Source organism: Rasamsonia byssochlamydoides (genome assembly GCF_041956645.1).
Source record: "Rasamsonia byssochlamydoides strain NRRL 3658 unplaced genomic scaffold VTN77scaffold_41, whole genome shotgun sequence".
Taxonomy (NCBI): domain Eukaryota; kingdom Fungi; phylum Ascomycota; class Eurotiomycetes; order Eurotiales; family Trichocomaceae; genus Rasamsonia; species Rasamsonia byssochlamydoides.
Genome location: NW_027192424.1, coordinates 1 through 26,003, shown reverse-complemented (window position 1 = coordinate 26,003; position 26,003 = coordinate 1). Strand labels below are relative to the sequence as shown.

Sequence of the window (26,003 nt, the reverse complement as noted above, 5' to 3'; positions counted from 1 at the left end):
AATTGGCTTTGGCTCCAGCAGTTGACCACATCAAGCAATGGCAAACAAAACTGATACAGACCCGAATCTGCAAGAAATTCATGATTTCCTCATTGATCTGGCTCTTAAAGCAGGAAAAGTAATTACCAGCAGCTTGCCACGAATTGAGACAACTGATTCAAAGAAAAACAGTGAGTACACTTTCTACTATCGTCGACCTGAGTGAAGAAAAAAAAGGGAGTGAGAAGAGGAAAGGAACGGGGAAGAAGAAAGAACAACGTCATCAACATGTTGACGGATGTGGTTAGGTTCTGATTTGGTCACTGAATATGACCGGGCTGTTGAGCGCATGGTTTCTGAGGCCTTGAAGGAACGCTATCCAAGTTACGAGTACGCCGTCCTCCTGCGTCTCTAGATGATGCTCAGTCCTTTGCTAACAGGAGCTTCTCATCTTTCATTTTTCCAGCTTTTACGGAGAGGAAACCTATGACCCTGCACGCCCTCTTACGGATGCTCCCACTTTCATCGTCGATCCTATCGACGGTACTGCGAACTTTGTACATGGCTTTCCTAGTTCGTGCATCTCGCTTGGGTTTGCAGTGAACCGCGAACCAGTAGTCGGGGTAGTATACAATCCATTCACAGAAACGTTCTACTCCGCGATCCGTGGCCGAGGAGCGTTCCTCAACCGCAAGATCCCTCTGCCACTGAAAGGCACCAACATTGAACCTCTGAATGGTCTCAGTAATGCGCTCATTGGTCTCGAATGGGGATCCGATCGCAAGGGCCAAAACTGGGAGACGAAAGTTCGTACATACGAGAAGCTAGCCAAAGATCGGGAGGATGGCGGCGCTATGGTCCATTCGATACGAAGTATAGGATCTGCTGCCCTTAATCTTTGTGCTGTAGCATCCGGGTCACTCGATTTATATTGGGAGGGCGGATGTTGGGCATGGGACGTCTGCGCTGGATGGGTCATATTGAAAGAGGCTGGTGGTATTATCGTGGGTGGAAATCCTGGCAACTGGGATGCCAAGGTCGATGGACGAACATACTTGGCTGTCAGACCCTCGCCGAATGGACAAGGTCAGAAGGAAATTGTCGAAGAATTCTGGAGTCATATCCAAGGTCGGCTCGAATATTAGACGGTAATATCCTGAGGAATTGAGTGCTCTGTCAGCTTGAGAATTCCTTTGTTACGTGAATTCTTTAGCCAGATGGTGCAAAGGCATTTATTCTCATGGCAGTCTGTATCTTGAACAAGATTGGACCCCACCAAACAACTGGAGTGCTGATATCATGCATAACCAGTAGAATGTTGCATTGACTCTACTTGCATGACGCTAACTAGGTGCAACGGGTGGTACGATCAGCAGAGAGAGCTGTGCTGTGTGTCTTGCTCCTGTTGGTCAAGTCGCTGGCCACATGCATTTCGCACAGTTCATCAGCCAACTCATCGCTTACCAGCTGAAGCAACTGTAGAGTATGATGTCTGAACAGGTCATTATCGCCCCACATCTGCCCCAGTTTAATCAGTTGCTTGTTATCATATTTATCTACTTCTCATTTCCTTCTGTTGCTGAAACTGTTTTAGGTGATAAACTCCAATCCTTTCATTGTTTAGAACGACAATCATCCCCCGCAACCATACTCCTGAACCCTGATAGTAAGCTTATGACCTGCAGGGGTTGATGATTTTAACTAGATAGTTGTGATACAAATCCTGGATCAACTAGGATGACGAGATGAGAATAACAAGGACATAAAATAGGGACTGGTAAGGGTAGCGCCAACAATAAAAGTCTTGTGCTTGCACAAGTGGGCTTACCCCTCTTGCAACAGATTTACATTCACCATATAGGATGAGATGCCTCCGAACGCATTTCACAGCGTTCGACCAAAGCAGAACCAGCCTTTTGTCCCTTCTCCATTGCCAGATTGGGTGAAGACCTCATTATCCCATCAAAGAGTCCATACATACATTACCTGTGCTATTAGAAAGTGGCTCTTGTGCTTTTAAACATCCTTCTTCGACACTCTGCATCAGTGAGACCGAAAGTCGAATGCCGGACTCAAAGCCAAGGCATCACCAGAAGAAACAACGCGCATCGACGTCCGCTGCCATACCCGGCAATCACGAACCCAAGCAGCAAAGTATCCGAACCCATGATCTGACGAGGCCGACGACGGCGAAGTCTAGTAATATTCGAAAACAGACACGACGGAAAACGAGCTCTGAAAGACACATAGAGGGTGAAAACAGATCAAAATCGCTTCCCTTTTCCTCTCAGAAAAAGGAAAACAGTGGCCGTATGGATTCAAGGTCTAAAAAGACAGGCCTCCAGCCGTCCAAAAGCATGACGTCTGGTCAGCGAACTCGGACGCGGAGAAAACTGGTAGAAACAGACCATAAGCATACCGATGGAACACCTTTAGCATCCTCTCGAAAACAGCCTACGAAAAGCGGTAGGTCTGACCTGCACAGGTATGGACCAATTCCTCCAGCTTCAGGAGTCTTCTACTTACATTGTAACAGGAACGCTTCTCAAGACGTGCGGTCGTCCATCGTCAATCCTACGCAAAACCATAATCAGGGCAAGCATCATGTCTCTCGACCTTCGGCAATATCTGCGAAGAAGTCCTCGGCAGATAAGATTCAGGGGATCGCTTCTCCAAACAAAGGGAGTCGGAAATCTGCTGGTTTCCTTTCCCTCGTTTTTGGAGCCCCAGACCATCCTCGGCCGGAAAAAAGGCATGCTAGACAAACCCCTCGATAATATACGTTCGCTGACTTACAGGCCAGGATAACATGTATTACTTGCCTATCTGACGATATCCCAATTAGCAAATCTGCAAAGCTCGCTTGCTCACATCGAATGTGTCATTCATGTTTGAAACGGATCTTCGTCATGTCCGTAACTGATCCGCAGCATATGCCACCGAGGTGCTGCACATCCGACCATATCCCTCTCAAGCATGTCGAGAAGCTTTTCGATGTAAAGTTCAAAATGAAATGGAACCGCAAATATCAGGAATACACGACGAAAAATCGCATATATTGTCCCGCTAAAGGTTGTGGGGAATGGATCAAGCCAAATCAGATCTTTCTCGACACCAGTTCTGGACCTACAGGTGGTCGCAAGTATGGAAAGTGTAGTCGATGCAACACCAAGGTATGCTGTATTTGCAATGGTAAATGGCATTCTGGAAAAGACTGTCCCAAGGACGAGGAGACCAAGAAGTTTGTGGACATGGCAAAGGAAAAGGGCTGGCAACGCTGTTACAATTGTTCCGCTATGGTCGAGTTAAAGGAGGGCTGCAATCATATGACTTGTCGCTGCACTGCTGAGTTTTGCATGATCTGCGGATCAAAGTGGAAAACGTGTGATTGTCCATGGTTCAACTACGGCACCGGAGAAGGCGACAGGTTAAATTACATGAATGTACCTCAGATAATCGGAGCTTTTGATGATGGGGATGGAGGAGGCCCGAGGAACCGCCTGCGCTATCAAGATGAACTGGACAGGAGAAGAGAACAGGAACAGCAAGACGAAGCGCTTGCTCGACGATTGCAGTTGCTTGCCATGGATGATGACGATCGCCCGCCTGGACAAGGGATATTGGACTTTGGGAACGCAATGCCTCACTTCCTAAACGAACATTTCAACTATACGCCGAACGTCACAGGTAATGCTGGATCCGCTTATCGTGGTGGGCAGGCCACAGCAGCACACGAGATCAGGGGATTTCGCGCCAACACACCCTCTCCCCCTCCAGATCGCTCGAGGCCGAGTAGACGAAACAGAAACCGACAACAATCTTTTACCGCTGCCGGTTCACTCTTTGACATAAGTGCCTCGAGGATTCAATAATGTCGAGATCGTTGACTAGTCCCTGACAGCAGGGGTGCACGACTTTCTGCCTATCTCGCACTTCTGTTTCACGAAAACAGTTCTCCCTTAAGATAAAGACGTAATTATCCCATGTCAGTTTCCCTCTTTCTCTTTCGAGGCAATGATGTATGTCGTGGCAGGAAAAGCAAGAGTTACGATACGAAGGCAAATGATGGGTTAGGTTTTAGAAGTCGACGCAAGGGGATATGTAGGGACATATATATTATTACAACCCAGAGTTGCTGGTGAGCAGCAGTAAAATGTTACAAAAGATGCACGAATCAGCAGCACGAGTGAATTCATGTTAAACAGAATGACCATCGTGGTCACTTTCTGATTCGGACTGAGGGTAATCATCGTAGAAGTAACGGTCACTCCACTTTCCCGAACTGCCCGACAGTGGGCTTCCCAGAGCTTCATTTGCAGAAACATCTTCTGCAGTGGCTACAGGTACTCCTCCACAAATGTGAGATGCAGATATCCCATGACCTGGGATGTCTGCATTACTGGACCCTTGTAGGTTATCATCCTTCTGTTCCGAAAACCCCAAGAATGAAGCTTGAGGAGAGCAGGCTTGACCGACCACTTCTTCTCCTGAGTCGGTCGCCTTCACATTCAATGGCTTGGCCCTATCCATGTTCGGTTCAACAGCATCATCTGTCTCAGCAGCAAGGTTATATCCGAAGTGAGTATCCACGAGATGCTTGATGACCGGCCAGCCGTAGGCATTAGCAAACATGCGTCGTACAATGATGTTATTGTGCGCGTCCGGCTCAAGGCGGACGAGGACCTTGCGCCAGGAAAGGTTGTGATGATATGCTCTAGCGATCTTTTCCTCGACTTTCATGCCACTTCCAGAAGATTCCATAGACTGTGAGCTATGGCCAGAGGCTTCGTTAAGGTCTGTGAGTGACTTTGATCCAGATCTGAAGGGGTTCCGAGGTGTGCTAAAGACCGTAGTCCGTCGCTTCACCGAAGGCGGAGGGATGTCTTCAGGATGATATACACGGTCATGGAAGATGGTTCGAGGCCGTGAAGCCGGATCTATGATAAACTCTGTTGGTGGCAGGGGCGGTCTAAGAACATCACCTGCTGATTCGAATATGGTTGTCTTAGGGGGCGCATTTAGAACGTCCTCCTCGTAGAGTGAGTCTCCGCGGACGACACCACGTGGAGGTGTATCTGGACTAGACACTGCACTCGAGTCGCCCGAAGAGCCAAGAGTTTGACTTTGCTTGTATATCTTGGTCTGTTTCTTGCTAGAGCTCCAGAAATCCTTGGAATGGAAGATAGACCAAAAATGGCTGAATGGACTGGCTCCCGGGGATGACGAATTCTGTTTTGATCTAGATTCAGAATCATCAATTGGTGCGATCTCTGAAGGCTCTGTTTGCACTGGTTTCTTGAAGAATTGATGCTGAGTTGGAGAAGCTGTGGAGCTGCCATCGTAGGACTCGTCGTTTGCTTCACTCCGCTCTTGGGTGATATCACTCCCGGTATCCTTGATATTATTTTCTGAAGCACGGACGGAAGTGTATGGCCCAGGTCGGCTGACACCAGGTGAGGTCGAATTGGCCCCCGTGAGCTCGGCCCAACCCCATTCAGCCATGGTACCTACAAGTCCATTTTCCCTCCTGGCCTTCTCCACGCGGTCCAGTCCCCTCCAATCCAGAAAGAGCAGGCATGACGTTCGCAAAGGGACGATGCCATCGTTAACTACGTTTGAGTAAATCGTGCGATTCCGGAATTTCAGAAGAACCTGATGGGCAGGCCCAGTGGGAAGAATTCTTAGCAGAGGTTTGGATGCCGCGGTGGATCGTTTCTGCGGCTTCTGCGAATCGTTCCTAATACCACCGATCATTGCACTCCATCCAGTTCGTATCCTCGGAGCTGTCCAGCTGAGACCAAGATCCTGTCCGGTCCTGCCAACGAGACCGAAATCCAATGCAAAACGAACATAGATGGGGTTCTCGTTGCTCAAACCAAGGAAAGGAGTAGCCAGGGCGACAAAGTTGATTGGTTTGATCCGTTCAAAGAACTCAGGAGAGTGTTTTTGGATGTAGGCAATAGCGTATGTCTGGACGAGGCCGCCAAGTGAATGCCCTATAAAACTGATACTGGTGATCTGGTATGCATAATCTCGATCATTAAGCTGTTTTTGACGAAGAGCAACATTTTCAGAAAGGTACGCGGCTAGAGCTGATTCGGAAGATCCTCTCGGGCCCGTCAAGGATTGAGATAGAGTCTTTTTAGATTTGGAACGCTTGACAGGGAGATATGGCTGGTCTGGGTATGTCATAAGCAGGACGTATTTGGCTAGACGCTTTCCAAGGTATTGGATTCCTCGTTCAGTACGAACAGCATTTCCAGGAAATCCCCGAACGATTACTTCTTCGTACTCCTCTTCTTCATCGTCGTCGACAGATTCGCGTTCAATAGAGAACTGTGTTCCATCACGAGGAGATGTGGAATGAGAGCTTGCAGCGGCTGAAGAACTTGTATCTTTCTGCCCGTAACGTTCCGAATGGAAAGAGTCTTTCCCATTTTCCTGGCCTTTGTTTTTGTTTCGGTGTTCTCTTGCCTGCTTCCGAGCCATTCTAGCAGCAGCATCAATGCTTTCCTTCAAATACAGCATATCGGCCCCGAGATTGCTATGCAGACCATGGGTCAATACCACAAAATGTATGCGCTTCTTCTTCTGCTGTTTCTTCGCCCCGTCCTCCATTTTCATGGTGTCGTCGTTCGACACACCTTGACAGTCATGTGGACCATGAGGATCCTGACAGTTCTTTGCATTTTGGAGAGCTTCATTTCTTAGACGTTCCTTCTCCTCCAAAGACGGAAAGGGAGGTGTACTCCAGAGACTCTTTGTGTCCTCCACTACAAGTTTAACGGACTTGGAGAAAACGCCTTTCGTGGCTAATACCGGAAGAGCTCTGTCCCCCCTTCTCCCAGGCATTTGATGATCGTGAATGTGAGCCGGCGGAGGCAACCCGCTCACGGATGACCCGCCATTAAGTCCAAGGTCCAACGATTTCTGGTCACGACCGACCAAAAGTTCGAAATGAACGGCTGCTGTTGTTGAAAATATAACCTGTGACACGATCTCAATCACCCATGTTACACTCCGGCCGGCTTCGTGGGATTCAGTATCACTTGAAACCGACTGCGACGTCAGACGGATCTGTTCAGGCACGGGAATAGTTGCAGTCCACGCCCCACCGGCCTTGAGATTGGGCTCGAATTGCGGCTCCCCTTCCAATTCACCGCGGTCGTATCTGTGGTTGGGATCGAAAGTTGAGGGGTAACAGGCTGTGTACAAAGTATAGGGTCCATGGAGATATGCGGCCCTCAGAGGAATGGCGGATGTGTTCTTCACTTTTACATGAAGTGCAGCCGGAGTCGGCAGAATCGGGTCCACAGCAGGAGTATAAGTCAACGTATATCTGTTTAAGATCAATGCGATGATATTAGAATCTGAATGAAGCTACTTCGAATAGCAAAGACAACTTGTTCAATGTCACCATACCTGACCACCTCACCCACACGGACATAGCCAGCTTGGTGGACTAACAACATCTCCACCGCTCGACGTGTCTCTACTATATCAGCACGCCAACCTGTAAGAGAATGATATCTGGGGTAACAGTCGTTGTAAGATTGAACTCCGCGGTCTGGAGTTTGGGAGAGAATGTATGTACGCGGAGTTATCAGCATGGAGGCCGGATGAGCTCATCCTCTTTCCTATTCTCTCGGCCGGAGTCAACGGGCGGCGTTACCAAGCGCTCTTTACACCCTCTGCGCTGCGCGCCAAAAATAGACTCTCATTCTGATATGCATTGTTTCGTCAGACTTCAGTGTGCCATAGACAAGGGGGCAGGAAGAATGACGGTAAAAGGCCGCCACGGAATAGGTTATTGGCTGTGTGCAAGGGAAGGGCCGAAAATGATAAGAGTACCTGTATGGCAACCTTAGAAAGCAGGATGCATCTGCCTGTGTCTAAGTCAAATCACTGAACAGTGCAAGTTGGGACCATGCAAAATTCAAGGATAGATGAATCCGATGTATAATAATAAATAATGGCACCACCGGAGCATCGGCAATGAGGATGGATTAGGTATCCTGCGAAGTTACCTAACCTATACGGAGTACTCCGTACTAAGGTCTTGGCCAGGCCAAGTCTAGCTAAAGCCTCATGGTCGCGCACACTACTAAATTGGTTAAGGACTTAAGAAGTTAAGGCAATAATAATAGAGGTATCCCTGCCAAATAGGACCCGGCAGTGTGGGTGCATACCTTAGGTACAGGTTAGGTACATACATTACATACAAACGGAGTAATAGGTGGTTGTCTGTGACTTCTAAAGTTGTCAGTACTCTCCGTAGACTCCAGATCCGCCGTGTTATTTAATCAAATGATCATCACAATAATTAGGTAATATGTACGGAGTACTCCAATAAGAGATACTACCTGGCGAGGATCTAGAGATCTATAGAAACGTCGAATTTAATGGGACAGCGCTCTATTCTGAGTTATGGTAGGCGAACAATGAGATTTAACACTTTCTTAGTTTCCTTGCGCACCTCAACCCAGCCCCCTTGCTCCACTATGACCACCTTGCCGTCAATACAAACTCGTCTCCATTTCTCATCCTCTTCATCGAAATCAATTCTGATGCTCTCAATCTCTTCGTAAGTAACAACATCCTGGTACACGTGATGACCGCCTTGGTAAGCTAGAGTCATTAGATCCATTGCCTCTTTCGGAGACATTGATGCGAAATAAACGACGCGTAGGCGACCATCCAACGGCGACGATGCTGGTGATATCGTAAAGCCTTTCTCCAACATTGATACCAAAGTAGTCAGTACGTACATGTGATCCGTTGTGTCAAGTGTTCTTGTACGTTCTTCGCCATCTGGCCCGTTCCTGGTGGTCAGCTTGATGGTGCCCTTATATCGATGTGTTTCAGTGCCGTCAGAAGGGAATAAGAGCTCCCGAGCTGCCATCTTGAACCTGTCGGGCCCGAATTTACGATACTCAGCCGTATCGCTGTCCGCAACTAGGGCCGCGTGCATTCCCCAACTGGCGACCACTGCGCCGTAGATTCTGGGGCCCCGGCGATCTGAAGAAGTCTCTATCTCCTCTCGACCCCGGCCTTCGTTCGTAACGTACTTGGCCTGTGGAGAGAATGTAGCCACAAATGTTGGCAATGGTCGAGGTACGCCATGCAACAATGTCTCAAGCCCAAATGTTTGGCGTGAAAGAAGGCCAATGGAATTCGCCATCGCATTACCCGTCCCCAAAGGTATCAATGCAACGCTGGGATTCTCAATGGGCGCTGCCTCGTTCTCAGTAAAGAAGACTCTGATGAGGTCAACGAGTCCTCCATCTCCAGACAACAGTACAATTGTTTGGGATATTCCTCGTCTAGCGCGCGGAAGGAATATTGAACGTGCCAATTCAAGAATGGTTTGTTCTGATTTCGTCTCGTGAACTTGATAGTTGATCGCACCAAGACGGGATAAGAAGGGCTCAAAGACATTTTGGAAGAAGCTCTTTGCCTGCTTTGTCCCTGAAAGTATAGATATTATAATGTGGATGTTCGCCTCCCCGTCTGAACAAGGTAGTTTTAAATGGGTTGGGATGTCAATGCAAAGGTGTTGAGACAACAGGGATTGTGGTAGATTTGAGGCCCATAAACTTCCTAGACGTGGCGATTCATTGTCCGATGCTGCTTTGGGGGGCTGGGATGACGCGCGGACAAATAGGATTTCAAAACCGCCATTCTGACTTGAATGGCCTGGCAGGACACAGATGATCTCGCTGGCATCAATCGAGCCCTGTTCTAGTCTTTCAACATCGCGCCATTGGAGACAGCCATCAGTTACTTCCAGCTCGATCTCCTTGCCATCCAAGAAGCCTCGAGTTTCAGACATTTGGCCCACGGCTGGCCACTCAGAGAGTCCCAAAAGACTATTATTTGCAGCCTGGAGGTGGGAGTTGTTAGCCTTCCAAAGCATGCAACATTTAGAACCTTTTAGTTACTTTCACTACAGCTCAGGAAGTCAAACCAGGATGGTCACAAAGCTGGATCATAAAAATGACATGCATCATAGACAGATCATGATAACGAAATAAGTTGCATTTCAGGTTGCAGATTGTGGCGTGTCTATTTTTGCTGACGCACGTGGCACAGGCGGGGTTACGTTAGCACAACCAACAATCAGGTTACCTTAATTTGCCAAAGTTGGAAACTTATGCATACATGAAGTACTGTAAGATAACATCAAACAACAACCACCACCCAACTAATATTCACCCATTGGTCATTAGTGATATTTTTGACAACTTTCAAATCGAAAATTCCTCCATCTAAGTTATATAATGTATCTAGATTTCAGATCATGATTATGCTACACGGCTTAAGTTATTAGGTTGAGAGCAATAATAAAGAAATTGGTCAAGATCATGCCAGGATAAGTCACGTGGATTGTTCTGGTCGGGCAGCGTGCTTATCACTCAAGTTCACAGCAATGAACGTCTTGGGAAGTTTCACCCTAGCTTACGGTTAGTCGAGCCTTTAAAGTATCAAAGGTACTCGGGATAGAATCTTACGTGTCGAATTTTGCCTTAAGCGTTTCAATGACTTCTTTCCAGTCCTGATGCGCCGTAAGACTTCTGCGAGGAGCACATCCAATTGCATGCCTCGAGTCGAGCTGCACGTCGAGCGGATCGAACGTATGGCACCCAGGACTGATGGAAATGCGAATTGAGTATGAAAAAGTGTCATTCTCACTGTCCTTGGCCTCATATAGCTCGAAGCAGATCTGGGACAAGTAGTCCAACTCCGGAATCGCACTCCTCGCAATTTTGGTCTGAATTCCACCTTCAAGAATACAATTCAATAGTGTGTATATGTGCGATTCCTTTGTAAAGTAGAAAAACGACTTGGCATTGGGCGAGGCCTGGACTTCCTCCAGGTCCCGAACAATTTCTTGAAGCAATGGCAAAGACGTCAGAAGTCCGATTTCTAATTTTTCACTATCCGTGATTCCGTATTCTTGTGGTGTGATGTAGTCGAAAAGAACTTTGGCTAGCTTATATAATTCTCTGAGTTTTGACAGCCGTTCATCCGTTTCCGTCTTTCTCGAGCTGGGGCCAGCTTGCAGCTTGAAGTAATGATCATAGGCATTTTCTAGACTTCCAAACTGCTGCATTGACTCCAAAACTGACTGCGCCCTTCTCTTCAGCCCGAATCGATGTGCAAAGCTGCTATTGTCTGCTCTTTCCTCAGCCTTGTCCCTGTCGCCCTCTTCACCATTTTGAAGAGAACCATGCTGCTCGATCCCGCTGCTGCTGGCATCGAAGTCGTCTGGAGGCATAAATACCCACTCCAAGAATTGTCGATTATGGAGAGCATCAAACTTCATACTATCATAAAGCTCGGAGAGCTTGCTAGGGTCAACTTTTTCCGTATCGCAGAACTCCGCAAAGAGTTTCTCCCATCTCTCCTTGAATAAATCAGGGTCCTCGCCAGTACACCAGCGTCCCTGAATGGCAGCCACTGCCGGATTATCAGGGATTTTCGACTGATGGTGTGCAGAAGCATTCTCCGTTGTCTTTGCAGCTTGTTGGTGCAGACTTTGGGAGCGGGCAAGCTTCTCGAAGTTGTGACGCATGACCTTTCGGTGGAACTTCATTAATTCCACAACGGTAGCAAGAACAACTGAGGGTTCTGGGAAATTGTCTTTCGGCCAGGCAAATTGTGAAGGAGCCGACCCTTCTCTGAGAAGAATTTTCAGCTTCTTCTTAACCTTATCCATAACGTCCTTGGCAGCATTTGAATCATCAAGGAGATCCTTTCGTACTTGTATAAAGTCTTCGGGAAGTTCTTTTTCGTCAAGGAACGCACAAGCCCAAATTTGAGCTCGACCAAAAGTCAGCAATTTAACATGAGAAGATTTCATTTTTATTTAACTCACCACTGGTGCTAACCCTTCGTTCTGAACTCGTAAATATCCGAACATCGTTAAGAGCTTCTTTATTCATGAGTTTCAAATCATCTCTCATGTTCAAGCCAAGATCTTGCGACTGATAACGAGCGGCGTGAGTAGGCTCCCCTCCCCATTTGATGACGAGCTGGAGTTTGTCTAGAACAAGATCATTCTCAACAGCTGAAAACCGGGAGAACGTAGCTCCAGAAATCGAATCACTTCTTGTTTGCGAACGAGTCAAGTTCTCGTTACCGGGAGAGGCATCGTTCCCAGGCGAGATGGGCTCTTCAGGACCACCCTGAAGAGATCCTGTCAATGGTTTCGTCTGCAGCATGCCCTCGCGCATTTCTTCGGGTTTCCGCTTGCGAAACATCGGTTTGATCTGGACCTTCGTTCCGGGCCAGCCACCTTTCCTCTCCAGAGAAGTGCGCAGCAGCTTGAGCTTTTCCATGTCTTCCAACCCTTGGTCCATGGCGACTTTAACCGCATGAGAGACACTCGCTAACGCAGCCTCGCCCTTAATAACCACTTCCTCCTGGTGGCCTTTTAATAAGTCGACAAAAGGCTGGCTGTGGAAGGTAAATTTGAACTTTTGTTTGGGAGTACGATCTGCATGCCTTATGACAGCTACCATACCCTTCAATTTCCACGAATGCTTAGATGCCGGTGGGGGAGGAATGCCTTCGTCGTTAGACACCGAAAGAGCAGGCGACTTAGTACTAGACGCATTGACGCTTGCCGGAGTTGATAGCTCTTCTCTGAGATTATAGGCTGTTGAGGATCTTGTGAAATTGCCAGTCTCGCTACCGGATAGTGACGGCAGTGAGCCAGGGACAAGGACGTTATCGGGGGGTACGATTCCGTAGCTTTTGTGACTATGTTGAGTACCATGAAGTCTCGACATGCTTGGGGACTTCAGAAGGGTCTTCAATGCGTTTCTGTGAGAGCCCGTATTACTCCTCCTGGAAGAACCCGTATCTGGTGAGGGAGGATCTGACTGTTCTAGCATTCCATCCCTTCTGCGCTTCTCGTTGAGGAACATCTCTCTAAGAATCTTTGCGCACTTATCGTAGTAATCATTATTGTCCTTGACAAAACTCCACCCATTGACATCAATGACATAGCTCCTCTCTCCTACCCGAAGCATGTCGAAACCACAAATCCTCTGGCCAAAGCCATTTGATATCTTTGCGGCGATAGCAGCTTCCTCTTTGCTAAGGTTTGTAATGTACCTTAATTCCTTACCATGCGTGTTTCGTCGCACTACTCCATCAACCACAGGTGATTTGCGTGTTTCAGCATGGCAAAAGTCGGGACCAACTGTATAGGCCTTCACGTCCTCCGCATTGTCAACTCTCAGGAACTGTTCGTACAGATAGCTGGTATTTTTCTCGGTCACAGATCTCGGCACGATAAGATTGGGGTCATATTCGGAGCTCTTATTTCCAACTTTTCGAAAGAGCCTTCTTCCTCCGCCGCCGTACTGCTGATCTTTCGGGAAGTATATGTGGATATTATGGTCTTCGCCATTAACTGGTTTTTCGACGAACGGTTTTCTGAATGGCTTCCCATCAACAATGAGCGTCTCCCCATCATCAGACAGTGTCACCGTCTGCGTCCTGGGAGCTCCTCCTCCAGTGCCGTCTTCAGGACCCTCGAGTTTCACTCCAGTTAAGTTGTAGACATGTTGTGCGAGTTCAGGAGATTCCAAAGTCGGCCCACCGTCTCGATTTACCTCAATTCTTTTTGGCGTAGGAACGCCCATCTGATCGAGGACTTTCAGACAAAGCCTGCGATCCCATAAGACCTTCTGCATCGGCAAATCGTTAACGCAGAACGGCTTTCGTAGTTTGGCATAGGCAATGGCTTTGTCTAAAGGAAAGCCATCGGAGAAGAAAGCTATCAAAAAGTCACATATCGGCCAGTTCTCTACCGCTTCGTCCAGGATGACTTTATCACCGAAGACGATAACTTCGAGATCTCCTTTTGACTGAAGACGAGTAAGGATATTTTGGCTCGGTTTGCTGCGGGCTTTGACATCTAGAGCACAGACACCTATCGTCCCGATAAATGGCGGTTTTGGTTCCGCATCGCTGGCTGAGCTAGCAGCCGTGCTCCCACTCAATCTTCTCGGTGTTCTACTTGATGAACGGGTGGAGCGCGGCATGCGACCAGCCTGCCATCCTTCAGAAGTCGCTTCACTCCTTGAAACATGAGGCCCATGAGAGCTGTGTGTAAGATTAGGAGCAGGATAGACTGAACGAGCAGCAGAGGACTCAGGAGACAGGGCGGAAGATTTGTTATCCTGACGAACATGGACGCCATTGTTAGCAGTAGGTTTCGTGCTGTCATCTGTGACATTCTTGAGCGAGGCAGCGTCATGGGACAGCGTATGAGAGCCAGTATGGCTACTGGAGCCGAGAGAGTAGAGTGAAGAGAACGATGGTTGCTTGGAGTCATGCAGAGTGCTGTTGGGTCTTGAAGGAGATTGAAGTGGATATTCAATAAAGTCGTTTACCGATGTTGTTGAAGATGATGCCGGCTGACCCAACTCGTTGATATGATGTCCCGAGTCGTCTTGGACTTCAGACTCATTTCTGGCCAGTTCAAAGCTGGTCGGAGAATAAAGCTGTTCTCTCTCGCGGCTGTCCTGGTTCGGCAATGAATTTTGCTGCTCTTGATTGTTCGGAGGTGGGAACAGGTTTTGGTCTGAAGTCCCACTGGAGCTGGAGCTGGTAGCCATAACGGCACCGACTTGATTCACGATCGGCTTTAAATCGCGCAAGTGATGATTGTCAAATCTTTCAGGTCTCTGAAGCTGGGCATCGGCTCTGTTAGTCTGGTTGAGAAAAAAATTCAGAATTTACCATGACGTACCGGTATCGACTCTCGGGCTAAAACAAGTGGACTTCCAATCTGATGGTCGCGAACTTGACCTGGATCCTCTCCGCCTTTATCATACCCTCATGTCTAGCCTGTAAAACACAGGAATGATATCATCTGTCAAGGTCATGTTGGACGCAAGCGCTTATAGATAATCGCTATAGAAGATCCGGTAAACCAAGAAATCAAAGTTTTCCAACCTTACGTCTTATTTAAGCTTTAAGTAACTGGTCCCACAGCCATGATATATATACCTGGTTCACAAGCAGGAATCGGAACACTGTAGAATGGCCTCAAAATTGCAACAATAATCAAATTCCGGTATACACTAAGTATGAGTTGTACGTAGTCATATATAAGGTCCCAGAAGAATGGAAGAGAAAAAAAAAGGATTGAGTGTTAAAAAAGACGTGAAACTCGTGATCCATAGCTACCTACCTAGGTAGGTATGTATGTATGTGTACAGTACATTACTTGTAACTTACCGGGATACAACTAAATAATAATTATGGTTGGAAGCTCGGTTAAGTAGCCGGAAGCAACGCCACTTTAAATTCACAAAATCAGAGCCAATAGTAGTTAGTCAACACCAGAAGCAACTCCGAGCAAATGTTCCGTGCTAAAGCGGCCAGACCATTTTTTTCCAAAGCGACTGCAGTTAACTTGTCACAAAAGCTTCCACGCGAATAATTATTTTTTTTCCCTTTCTTCCTCGACTTGGAATAAATTTCCAAGCTGGCAGTACAATGCCGTCCGTCGTCGACGAGGCATTTGATCTGCCTCTGGCAAAGAGATTGAAACTGACCCCATCAAGCAATCCTTCAAAGCAGCAGCCTGGCTCTAGAATTTTTTCCCCATTCAGAGTAGGCCTTTCCCACTTATCATTATACATGCACGCGACAACTGGCTGACTGTCTTTTGATAGACCTTGGGCTTGGTATCGCCAACTTCTGTTCCATTCACTTCTGTCCGTTTGGGGAAAACGACGTTCCAGATAACAACGTCGGTTGGGCGCTCGTTACAAACATACGACCTGAGGCGGGGCTTGAATCTCATTTTCTTGAGCCGACCTCAGACGCCAGAGCTCATTACTGCCACGTATGCCTGGAAGGAACGAGTCTTTACGGCTTGGGGAGGGCTTCGACCGGGTAGCCCGGTGGGCGTGTGGGTTTTCAAACGAGGGAAAAAGGTTGCAGCTCTAGAGACAACGTCAAGTCTCACTGAACCTATTCTTCAAATACTGGTTTTTGGATCATGGATCGTCGGTTGCTGTGAAAGGAGCATACAAGTCTGGAAATCCACATCCTATGAACACTATACCACACTGAATGCTGCAAATACCTCGGAGTCCTCTGGGGCGCCCATCTTCACGGGGAGAATGTGCAATATGCCGACCTATCTAAACAAGGTATTCGTTGGAAGATATGATGGCAACGTCGATATCTGGAACTTGAGTACTGGGAAGCTCCTATATACCATTCTTCCAAGGTCACTTAACGATGGTGCCGTGACAGCGATACAACCGACCCCTGCTTTGTCTCTCCTTGCTATTGCTTACAAGAGTGGTGCTCTGGTAATTCACAATGTGGATTCCGATCAGCCAATCATCATCTTGAAGCCCTCTCTTTCCAACGCCTCTCCAATTACCTCTATCACGTTCCGAAGCGACGGATTAGGCGCAGGTGATGATGGAAGGAAAGCAGGTATTATGGCCACAGCTACAGTTAATAGCGGTGACATTACCATATGGGATCTCAATGAAGGGGGCAGAAAAGTTGGAGTTCTCAGAGCAGCGCACGAGATGTCTGATGAAACCAGTGAATGCGGGATCAATCGAATTGAGTTCCTAGATGGCCAGCCAATTTTAATCTCGTCTGGAAAAGACAACGCCTTGAGGTCCTGGATTTTCGATGAGACGCCGTTTTCACCAATCCCAAGGCCTCTTCATTCGAGAAGTGGACATTCTGCAGCAGTCACTGCTCTCAAGTTTCTTCCTGCTTCCTCCGACGGTTCCGAATCGGTCGGGAAATGGTTATTAAGTGCATCGAAAGATCGTAGTCTCTGGGGTTTTAGCTTGCGAAAAGACGGTCAAAACGTTGAGCTGTCCCAGGGCAATGTGAAAAGCAAGGCAAAAAAGCTTGATGCATTCCGTGTAAGCGGTGATAAAGGCAGAACGTCCGAGGATCTTAAAGCCCCAGAAATCACGACTATTGCCTGTTCTCTCAACCGTGATGGGGGAATGGGGGCTATGGCCTCCCAGCCTATTTGGACAAATTCGAGAGATTTCAAGGCTGACGGAAACAATGCAAGCGGATGGGAAAGCATTGTGACCAGCCACCGAGGAGACAAGTACGCTCGTACATGGTTTTGGGGGAAGAAAAAGGCTGGAAGGTGGGCCTTTGAAACGAGTGACGGGACTGAGGTCAAGGTGTGTGTATTCGCAATACTCGTCCAAGATGATACACTGACATCATCCAGAGTGTAGCGATTTCGGCATGCGGAACTTTTGCTGTAATTGGCTCAGCAGGCGGCAGCATAGATATGTTTAATTTGCAATCTGGCATCCATCGCCAAAGATTCCCGGCCCCTATCACATCCTCTAAAGCCAAGGGAATACAAGTGCAAACTGGAGCTGTAACGCCAGTTCATTCTCATGCAGCGAATGGCATTGAAATCAATAAAGAGAAGCACACAAAAGCGGTGACAGGGCTAGCAATTGACGGCCTAAATCGAAACGTCGTGAGTTGCGGACTAGATGGGAAAGTGAAGGTACGGTTACTGGTTACTAATGTTCGATTGGGAAGTTCATGCTAACATGTGTACATAGTTCTGGGACTTCGTTTCTGGACGGTTGGTCACCGAATTGGACTGGTCCCCCATGACAGCTATAACCGGCCTTCGGTATAGTAATGCAAGTGAACTGGTGGCATTCAGTTGTGACGATCATTCCATCCGTGTGGTGGATGTTGAAACTAAGAAGATTGTCCGCGAGTTTTGGGGTTGTAGAGGCCAGATCAATGACTTTATCTTTTCTAACGATGGCAGATGGATCATTGCTGCTTCGATGGATTCTATTATCAGGGTTTGGGATCTGCCAACAGGGCATCTAATCGATGCCTTCCAAGTAGCCTCTACGTGCACAGCGTTGGCCTTCTCAGGAACAGGAGAGTTCCTCGCTACTGCCCACGCAGATGGAGTGGGTATCAACATCTGGAACAACAAGACTCTATTCTCGAATTTACCCCAAAAGCATATCGATGAAAATGATATCACGGAAGCTTGGAGCCCCACGACGTCCGGAGAGCTTGGTTCAGGGATGATTGAAGCAGCATTTGCCGACGGAACGGAACATAGTGAGCAAGAACGATCGGTCACTTCCGTCGAACAACTTTACGGAGATATGATGACATTGAGCATTGTTCCCAAAAGCTCATGGCAGACACTACTCCATCTCGACGTGATTAGGGTACATATCCTTCGAGACATACCGTTTATGTTCCCGGCTAATTGGACAACAGGAGCGTAATAAACCAAAAGAGCCGCCAAAAGCCCCTGAGAAGGCGCCCTTTTTCCTTCCTTCTCTTCTTGATAAGAAGGGGCAGGAATCAACTGCCCTTGACGTCCAATACAATGATTTGCATACAACTTCTGGCCCCGAGACTTCGGCAGCTGAGCGCTCCCGGATTGCCAAAATGCAACAGTCTGCCAAGTTTCAGCCCCAGGGTTCTCACATCAGCAATCTCCTGAAGACCGGCGCAATCCGTCACAATTTCACCCCGTTCATTGATTATTTTAAGTCAATATCACCCGCGAAAGTTGACTTGGAAATTAGGTCTCTTGATGTACGGATGAGAGATGGTCGCTGCGAAATCGTTGACTTTGTCACCGCTCTCACGGAGCGGCTGAGGTCAAAGAGAGACTTTGAACTCATAAACGCATGGATGGCCGTCTTTTTGAGAATCCATGGTGATGTCATTGGTAGCGTTTGGGAAACGACCGCTGGAGAAGATGAACCTCTGCGAATGCTGCAAGCTGCACTGGCAGCTTGGAGGTTCGAGCAGCAAAGGGAAGCTAAGCGTCTGTCAGATTTAATGAGCTACTGCCGGGGAGTTGTCGGATTTCTGCGATCAGCGCGGTAGGGACTATTGGCTCTTGATTCATTAAGAGACTCCTGATGCTCTGGATCGTGATAACTATCGGGACATCCAGCTTCTCATGGAACTGTCTTTGTAGATTTTAAAGTCGTTATCGTTGGTAGCAGCAATTCAAATTTGAAAATGTATCATCTGTCCTCTCAGATATGGCGATGTATGGACTAAACCAGCGTATTTAGTGTTAGAGAAGACCCTCCATAGGCAAATAGTTTGCGATCATGGATAATAACATCAAGAGGATGTGCCTGAGAGGTCAAGAGCGATTCGCGAGTGGCATATGCTGGTTTTAGGCGGTAAGAATAGGTTGCTGAGTAATTTATGAGTCCTGAGTACATCTACTCATGGCATCAACTAGCGGTACATGCAATTGCATGTGAGTTCAACACTCTATGCACCTGGAGGGAGTCACCATTTTGTCCTCATGCGTATGGTATGTTCCTTGGCAATCCTCCTTGGTTCTTGTTGTTGCTCTTTTTTCTTTTTTTGGTGTATGCTATTCTTCCAAGGTTGCATACTAGAATGGCAGATATAGGTTCACACCAGCATGTGCCACAAATTTAGCATGTGCAAAAATTGGTAGAATCTTGGCACCCAAGCTCAATAAGAATTGTAACTGGTGTATCTGGAGCCTCCTAAATCACCTAAATCCTTAATTCACTTACCAAATTCTATTTATTTTTACCTATTTGGTCATCTGCTGAAGTCTTTGATTCCTAATTAGGAAATTTAGGTCTATATGTATTTAAATATTGTGACAATTTCTCCTATGGCCACAAAATAGCAAAAAAATAAGCAAATTTTATATTTAGATAGTAATTTGAAACCCAAGTCTTTTTAAATTTTTAAAAAGATATATATATTCTTTATAGTATTATCTCCAGACATTTTTTAGAGAAACCTAATATAGGACTCATAATTCATGTTTAAAGTCAAGAATTTGAATACAAAAGTTACAACTTGAGCTTGGGTGCCAAGGTTCTACCAATTTTTGCACACACTAAATAGTCAGTTTACCCACAGCTCCAGGCGTTGTTTCTTCGATGCTAACTAAGTACTCCGTATGCACTCGGAGTACATACGGAGTACTAACTATATATAAGGTTTAGTAATTACCTTTATTCTCTTAGTTAATCTTATATTTAAATTGTAAGAATATCTCTAGCATATCTTTATTTTTTATAAAATTTATCTTTAATAGAATTTTATAAAAAAGTTTCTTAAATATCTATTAAGATATAACATTATAAGGCTTTAGGATACTAGTTTAGAGTAAGAATTACTCTAATATACATATAATATAGGTATAGAATATCCTAAGATTAAGCCTTGGTTAGTCGTACTCTGTTGGAATGTACGGAGTACTCCGTATGTACGACCGTTTCTAAAATCCTTTCATCATCACATTGCCTTAGGCTAGTCATCAGCTTACATAGCTACCAGCTCCCTGGCTGACTTTATTATTCTTCCACCATCAATAAGTCGATGCTTAAGGCTGAGGTAAGGCTGCAGAAGCTCAATCGAATGGGATACGCAAATGACAAAGGTCAACAACAGCTATGTCTCGCCCAGGAAGATCAACAGAATTAAATTTGATTTAATTGCTGTATCACATATCTTAATCTACCCAACATAAATATTTTCGACAGATCCTATCTACTCTTTCAGTGACAAGAGACCTAGCCCATGCCCAAATACCTTGGATCAACACAGTATTTTCTATCAGGAAAATATCCTCAGGAATTCATACCCAACACCTCAACAACGCGCCCTTTAGCGATACGAAAATTGACAACATTCCCCAAACAGTTTACCCCTGAGGAAGGGGCAGCAACAGGGTGATCTCTGACTCTGTGCAGAAAGCTTATTGCACCAGCCAGAACGCTTCCATATTCTATTGATCTGGATCGCCTTATCTTCTGTTCAAAGATCAAAACATAATGCACAGCTGGGGATTGTTATTCTTCCTTCTCTTCCTTCTTGTTATCATTGCCTACGCTGGATGGATCGGTTGGATCCATTACAGAGCTCGACGTGATGGTCTACCGCCTCCGCATTGGAAATCGTATATTCCATTCGCTTCTGTACCAGGATATAGGGGCAGCAGCTATCCCACCCCACGACGTGGCAGCCTTATCGGGTGGTTTACAGACCGTATTGCGGGGTTCAAAAACCGCCGTACTGCTCGTGGAGCCTCTAGGAGCCGGTATCCACGGAAGAAGAGGTGTCAATGCCGACGAGCCTTGGGATGCTAGGATAGGCAATGATTCGGATGCGTACGGGCCGGCCGGTTCCTATAGCAATGAGGCGCATGATGGAGCACGAGACGGCCCCGGGAGGCCAGGCTTGTCAACCGTTCCCCGCGACGACGTCTGGAAAGATCGTGATTGGAATCGATACAATGGGCAATCTACAGGACTCGTCTCGGAAGACACTGAGTCCAATGAACTCCGAGATCCATTTGGAGATGATGCAGAACACAGTGACAGAGATCCTAACCCTCAACCCACGGCAGATATGACAAGGGAAACTCAAGAGGTCAAGAAGCATGGAGATGACAGTTTGACAGAACGGAGGAGCATCTTTAGAGAAAGTTTGTAAACTATGTCACTGCTAGGGACAGTTCTATACTGTCGCTTGGAAATCACGACAATAGTACTTTTCATGCCCTGCATAACCCATTTTTGGTTTGCTTCATTGCTCCCTTTGACATTTCTTTTTCTTAGATTATCTCCACACCTTTGCCAATAGTCAATGGGCTTTTGTCTAAACTCTAGCGAACAAACTCGTCTCTTATTGTCAAGGAAAAAAAATATGTATTTGGTAATATATCACAACCATGACTGAATGTACCTTATAGTGGTTTCAGCAAGCTATATCCCAACTCCTTATTTTGGTCCTCTTTCTCATGCTGCTCTTGGGTTAGCTACCTTTGACTTTCAGCAACATTCTTCAGTATGTTGTGCCCCTATGAGTTCATGGACACTACCAATCATGTTCACAAAGCTGTTGGTGGTGTCTTTGCTTGATAGCTCACAACGTAACTCACGACGTAACTCACTCCATGACCTCATAAGGACATGGAGTGGTGGAAGACACGCCAACAGCATTTGAACCTCTCTTTTTGTTCCTCCGTGCACTGGTATAACATGAAGTATCTGTGTTAGAATTCTCAGAGAATACAAAACAGCCTGCACTCGTGCAAGAGTATGGATATCTGTCCACTCCATCCTCTCGTCTGTGTACTCGAAAGCAAAGAATCTCCGCAGTTCCTCTCGACTTGGCCATGTGAGGGTCCCGTCACTGCAGTTATAAAGTTCATTCAATGCATAAATTCTCCAAAAAATTGAAGAACTGGGATCCTGTCCGGTCACTTCCTGGACGAGTCTTAACCGACTTAAGAGAGTGCGCAGCTCCAATTCGATACAACCGTCGTCGTAAAGGCCTATTTCGTCAAAGCAGAATCTGCAACCCCTGCGAACGCATTCGATAACGACAGGATATCTTTCTTGGGAAGCACGAAATGCATTGAGTAGGGAGTAACCCAGGCATCTAATATTTCTCCCTTCGATCCACGCAGATCGCCTGGAATGGTCCTCGTGCAAAACGGGGAAGTATATCTGGGGCACATCCTCCCCTAGCACCGGTTCCGAGACATATTGTAAGACGAGTTCTGACACCCTCGTGTCAAGAGTCTGCAAAACGCTTGGATCAAAGCTTGGACAATATGTGATATCTTTACGAGGGCGATATTCCTCCATAAACTGGATGTAAGCGGGACTCTGTTCTGCAGTTTCGGGAACAAGTTTTGAGCGACGAATCAGCTCCCGAATGCCGGCATGTGGATCGAGTTTCAATTCATATGCGAGATACTGTACGCCAAGTATACCAAGTCGCCGCGATAATGTAGCCGGACAGAGCCCCATAGCCTTAATTTCTGCATTTGCAGGGTGTTCAGGATTCCAACCTTCCATCTCAACAGAGTTCAGGAATATGACCAAACCTTGAGCACCAAGGTCATGGACCAGGAGATCGGAATCGTTGGTTAAAACGGCTGTTCCTTGGTTCTCCTTTAACAATTCACCACAGTAGATGTCGGCCTCTCCTGGGACAATTTCGCAAATGTCTGCCCAAGGATAGTCGGAGTCTCTAAAGAGGGACATCTTCGCAAAGATTTCCGATGTTTTCTTGATATTGAACCAATTCCACCGATATTTTAGATCTTCAAATACAGACGATACCATAAACTGGTTTCCAGGTAGGTTTTTGTACCTCTCCGGTATGCTGCGGCTTTGTAAGACTTTGTAAGGGTCAATCAGCAAAGGCTCTCTTCCAGTCCGGGATATCTTAAACCCTTTCCGATTTGTCATGCAGAAAGTCTCAAGCTTCCTTCTAGATTTCTCAAGCCGCGAGAGCCTAGTGTCACGTTTAGACAAGGGCAACGCCCCGTCAAAGTAGATCTTAACCCTAGGAACCTCTTGTAAGTTCAGTACTGAAAGTCGCTAATGCCAAAAAAAAAGTGTCTAAAAAGCAGGTTCTGGGGAGAATGGAACAGAGTATCTCCAAAATATCTGAAGGGATGAGATAAAAACGTGTGAACTTACACATGTACATTGGCAATTCTCAGTTGTACAAGATATGTCATAACAGCAACACTGACTTCCTCACATGTGGGCTGTGCATCAAATGGATTGAGATGAACATCCATCCAAGACAGCAACGTTGAAAATATATGGTAAACCAGGCTGGGTCCATCGATGACCACTGATGTCACAGACTTGATACCATCCTCTGGTGACTTCCCATGACCGCCCAGACGTATTGGCTCTGAAAATGAGACTAAGTGCCGTGTCAAATGAGGTATACCCATTCTTGATAATTTGAGTCAATTCACGAGCAAAGATAAGACTGTTCTGTGTCTTTTTCACTCTCTCACCTATTTTTTTTTCAGCTAATTATTACTGCCATAGAATTGAAAGATCCATTCAAGAATGAAACCCCTCGTGCGACGTCCCGCAATTACCTACCCTTTCTCACTGTTTGTAAGGCTAACTCAAAATTCGAATTTGCAATGTGGGCCAAGTGTCTTGTAATTATACGGTGTTAAACATTTTTATCGATCTCTTGGGCTCAAGTTGCCACTCGTAGGCCATTCTTACATAATAGGAGATGGACTAACTACACCGTAGTCAGCAATGGGAAGCGACTTTAAAGTTAGCTAGCGTATCCTGTGACTTAGGTTGATCTGTCAAGCCACAAATCAGATAATTCAAATTATGTCAAAGCTTCACCAGCATTTGTGGAGAACTCCTGCTGCAGATACTCTCAAAATTTGAATACTGTGCATCTCATGCTTGATGGTATCTTGAAGAATCTGAGGAGAAAATGGGAGTACAGAAAAAAACTCGGAAATTTGCTCAAGTGAAGCGAGCAATCAGTCTGCGAGATAGTCGTTTGTGCGTAGTCCTGCCTTTTGTTTTAGGGTCACGCTACTAATAGCCTTCATTCCAGGAAAGAGAACCAGCCAAAGAATGAGTCGAAGGTGAACGATATTGTTAGAGAAATGTAAGTACATTCACCATCAAAGCAATACTATGTTAAGCTTTACTAACTAAATACTTACCTTCCAAGACCCCAGGCTCCCTCCTCTCTCTTCTTTCAATACAATACTGCTCTTACGCCGCCATATTCAGTATTACTGGACACCAATTTTCTTTCACACACCATACAGCATAAGCTGGAAGTTATTCCAACCATGATGGACTGTCTCTATGCAAAATGCATCCCAATCATTACGGACTGCGTCCTTGCCGAATTAGAGAAACTTGGCCAGAAATATCGACTTGCCTTGCGGATTGCAAAGGATCCAAGATTCGAAAGGGTAAAATGTGATCATAAGGGCACTTATGCAGACGATTGCTTGGTTGACCGAGTCATCAAACATCGTGTGTACATTGTGGCAACCAACGATCGCGATCTGAAAAGGCGGATACGGTAAGCAGCTTTCCACACGGAAACTATGATTACAGCAAAGTTTCTGATCCAATGTTCTGGCAACAGGAAGATACCAGGCGTACCGATCATGAGTGTTGCACGAGGGAAATATGTCATAGAACGACTCCCTGACGCACCAGAGAAGTAGGATTATCAAGCCGGTCTTGTGCTTTTGATATTGGGATAAAATAGATTGTGTATTTGATAACCAGGCGCCGGGAAAAGGTGACTTCACAAAAGGGTATGACTTTTATTATTTTCTTAATCAGGTCATGTATCAATTTTTCTCTCCTTTTTATCCTTCTATACCTCTGTGCCCATGATGTACTAAGGCAGGGGGCCAATTGTCATCGATCATCCTTGACAAGTGACAAGTCCCATGACTATAAAAATAAAGTACTTATAGTAAAGTTATAAATGAATTTTATTGTTAGGTATATATAATATTGGTTATGAAGTCTTCTTATTTGTAATAATGATCACACGTCCACTATGGCATACCTGTATCATAGTGATGCGGTCTGGCAAGGAATCGCTATGGCAAAGCCATATCTAGCCTTAGTAGGCAAAACAATATGTCAAGCACTGAATATCTGAATTAAATGAAGAATGGTCAAATTAGCTATAGGATCTAATATATATAAAGTAGTATAGGTAGACTATTGTATAGTAATACTATAAGATCTCTAAAGGCATAATAATCTACTACTATATAAAAAGATAGCTCCTATACTATATTATAAAATAAATAACATTTATAGCAAAAAAAACAAAGTAAATAACTTTTAATAATTTTTTCAAAATTATTATAAAAATAGTTAAAGGGATTATTAAAGGAAAACTATTTATTCTTACTCTTAAGTCTTTATAAAATTAGTCTAGTTACGCTTCTTTAGTAAATTGAACTATATATTCTATAGAGGATTAATAGGGAATAGTAATATAGTTTCTAGAGATACTATAGAATCCTTAGTCTCTAAATTAGTTAATCTATTTCTAAGATATTATTATTGGGTTATTCCTAATTATTGTTACGCGCTGGGTCCAACCGTAGTCGCAGATACTTCCGTTGGTGGTCAGGGAAGGATCAAGCGAACCGAACAGGT

General features: G+C 45.9%; 9 protein-coding genes across 9 annotated transcripts; 5 read left to right on the top strand and 4 right to left on the bottom strand.

Annotated features, from left to right (window-relative positions):
* Window positions 1-37: 37 nt before the first annotated feature.
* Window positions 38-1,124, top strand: VTN77DRAFT_5679 (uncharacterized protein; the record flags this gene model as incomplete). Its single annotated transcript, XM_069421872.1, has 3 exons — window positions 38-170; window positions 288-369; window positions 446-1,124. 3 exons carry the CDS (start codon window positions 38-40, stop codon window positions 1,122-1,124), a joined length of 894 nt encoding a protein of 297 aa, XP_069276738.1.
* Window positions 1,125-2,042: 918 nt separating this feature from the next.
* Window positions 2,043-3,851, top strand: VTN77DRAFT_5678 (uncharacterized protein; the record flags this gene model as incomplete). Its single annotated transcript, XM_069421871.1, has 3 exons — window positions 2,043-2,464; window positions 2,516-2,731; window positions 2,783-3,851. The coding sequence occupies 3 exons, from the start codon at window positions 2,043-2,045 to the stop codon at window positions 3,849-3,851; spliced, it is 1,707 nt and encodes a 568-aa protein (XP_069276737.1).
* Window positions 3,852-4,176: 325 nt separating this feature from the next.
* Window positions 4,177-7,589, bottom strand: VTN77DRAFT_5677 (uncharacterized protein; the record flags this gene model as incomplete). Its single annotated transcript, XM_069421870.1, has 2 exons — window positions 4,177-7,318; window positions 7,402-7,589. 2 exons carry the CDS (start codon window positions 7,587-7,589, stop codon window positions 4,177-4,179), a joined length of 3,330 nt encoding a protein of 1,109 aa, XP_069276736.1.
* Window positions 7,590-8,404: 815 nt separating this feature from the next.
* On the bottom strand, window positions 8,405-9,811 carry VTN77DRAFT_5676 (uncharacterized protein; the record flags this gene model as incomplete). The annotated part of the gene is made up of 1 exon (XM_069421869.1): window positions 8,405-9,811. One exon carries the CDS (start codon window positions 9,809-9,811, stop codon window positions 8,405-8,407), a length of 1,407 nt encoding a protein of 468 aa, XP_069276735.1.
* Window positions 9,812-10,356: 545 nt separating this feature from the next.
* On the bottom strand, window positions 10,357-14,612 carry VTN77DRAFT_5675 (uncharacterized protein; the record flags this gene model as incomplete). Its single annotated transcript, XM_069421868.1, has 3 exons — window positions 10,357-10,432; window positions 10,491-11,802; window positions 11,858-14,612. 3 exons carry the CDS (start codon window positions 14,610-14,612, stop codon window positions 10,357-10,359), a joined length of 4,143 nt encoding a protein of 1,380 aa, XP_069276734.1.
* Window positions 14,613-15,498: 886 nt separating this feature from the next.
* Window positions 15,499-18,891, top strand: VTN77DRAFT_5674 (uncharacterized protein; the record flags this gene model as incomplete). The annotated part of the gene is made up of 5 exons (XM_069421867.1): window positions 15,499-15,615; window positions 15,678-17,180; window positions 17,231-17,521; window positions 17,580-18,218; window positions 18,271-18,891. 5 exons carry the CDS (start codon window positions 15,499-15,501, stop codon window positions 18,889-18,891), a joined length of 3,171 nt encoding a protein of 1,056 aa, XP_069276733.1.
* A 2,049-nt stretch (window positions 18,892-20,940) lies between these two features.
* Window positions 20,941-21,504, top strand: VTN77DRAFT_5673 (uncharacterized protein; the record flags this gene model as incomplete). Its single annotated transcript, XM_069421866.1, has 1 exon — window positions 20,941-21,504. The coding sequence occupies one exon, from the start codon at window positions 20,941-20,943 to the stop codon at window positions 21,502-21,504; it is 564 nt and encodes a 187-aa protein (XP_069276732.1).
* A 338-nt stretch (window positions 21,505-21,842) lies between these two features.
* On the bottom strand, window positions 21,843-23,773 carry VTN77DRAFT_5672 (uncharacterized protein; the record flags this gene model as incomplete). The annotated part of the gene is made up of 2 exons (XM_069421865.1): window positions 21,843-23,370; window positions 23,508-23,773. 2 exons carry the CDS (start codon window positions 23,771-23,773, stop codon window positions 21,843-21,845), a joined length of 1,794 nt encoding a protein of 597 aa, XP_069276731.1.
* A 515-nt stretch (window positions 23,774-24,288) lies between these two features.
* VTN77DRAFT_5671 (uncharacterized protein) lies at window positions 24,289-25,045 on the top strand (the record flags this gene model as incomplete). The annotated part of the gene is made up of 4 exons (XM_069421864.1): window positions 24,289-24,359; window positions 24,415-24,468; window positions 24,535-24,897; window positions 24,964-25,045. The coding sequence occupies 4 exons, from the start codon at window positions 24,289-24,291 to the stop codon at window positions 25,043-25,045; spliced, it is 570 nt and encodes a 189-aa protein (XP_069276730.1).
* Between the last annotated feature and the right edge of the window lie 958 nt (window positions 25,046-26,003).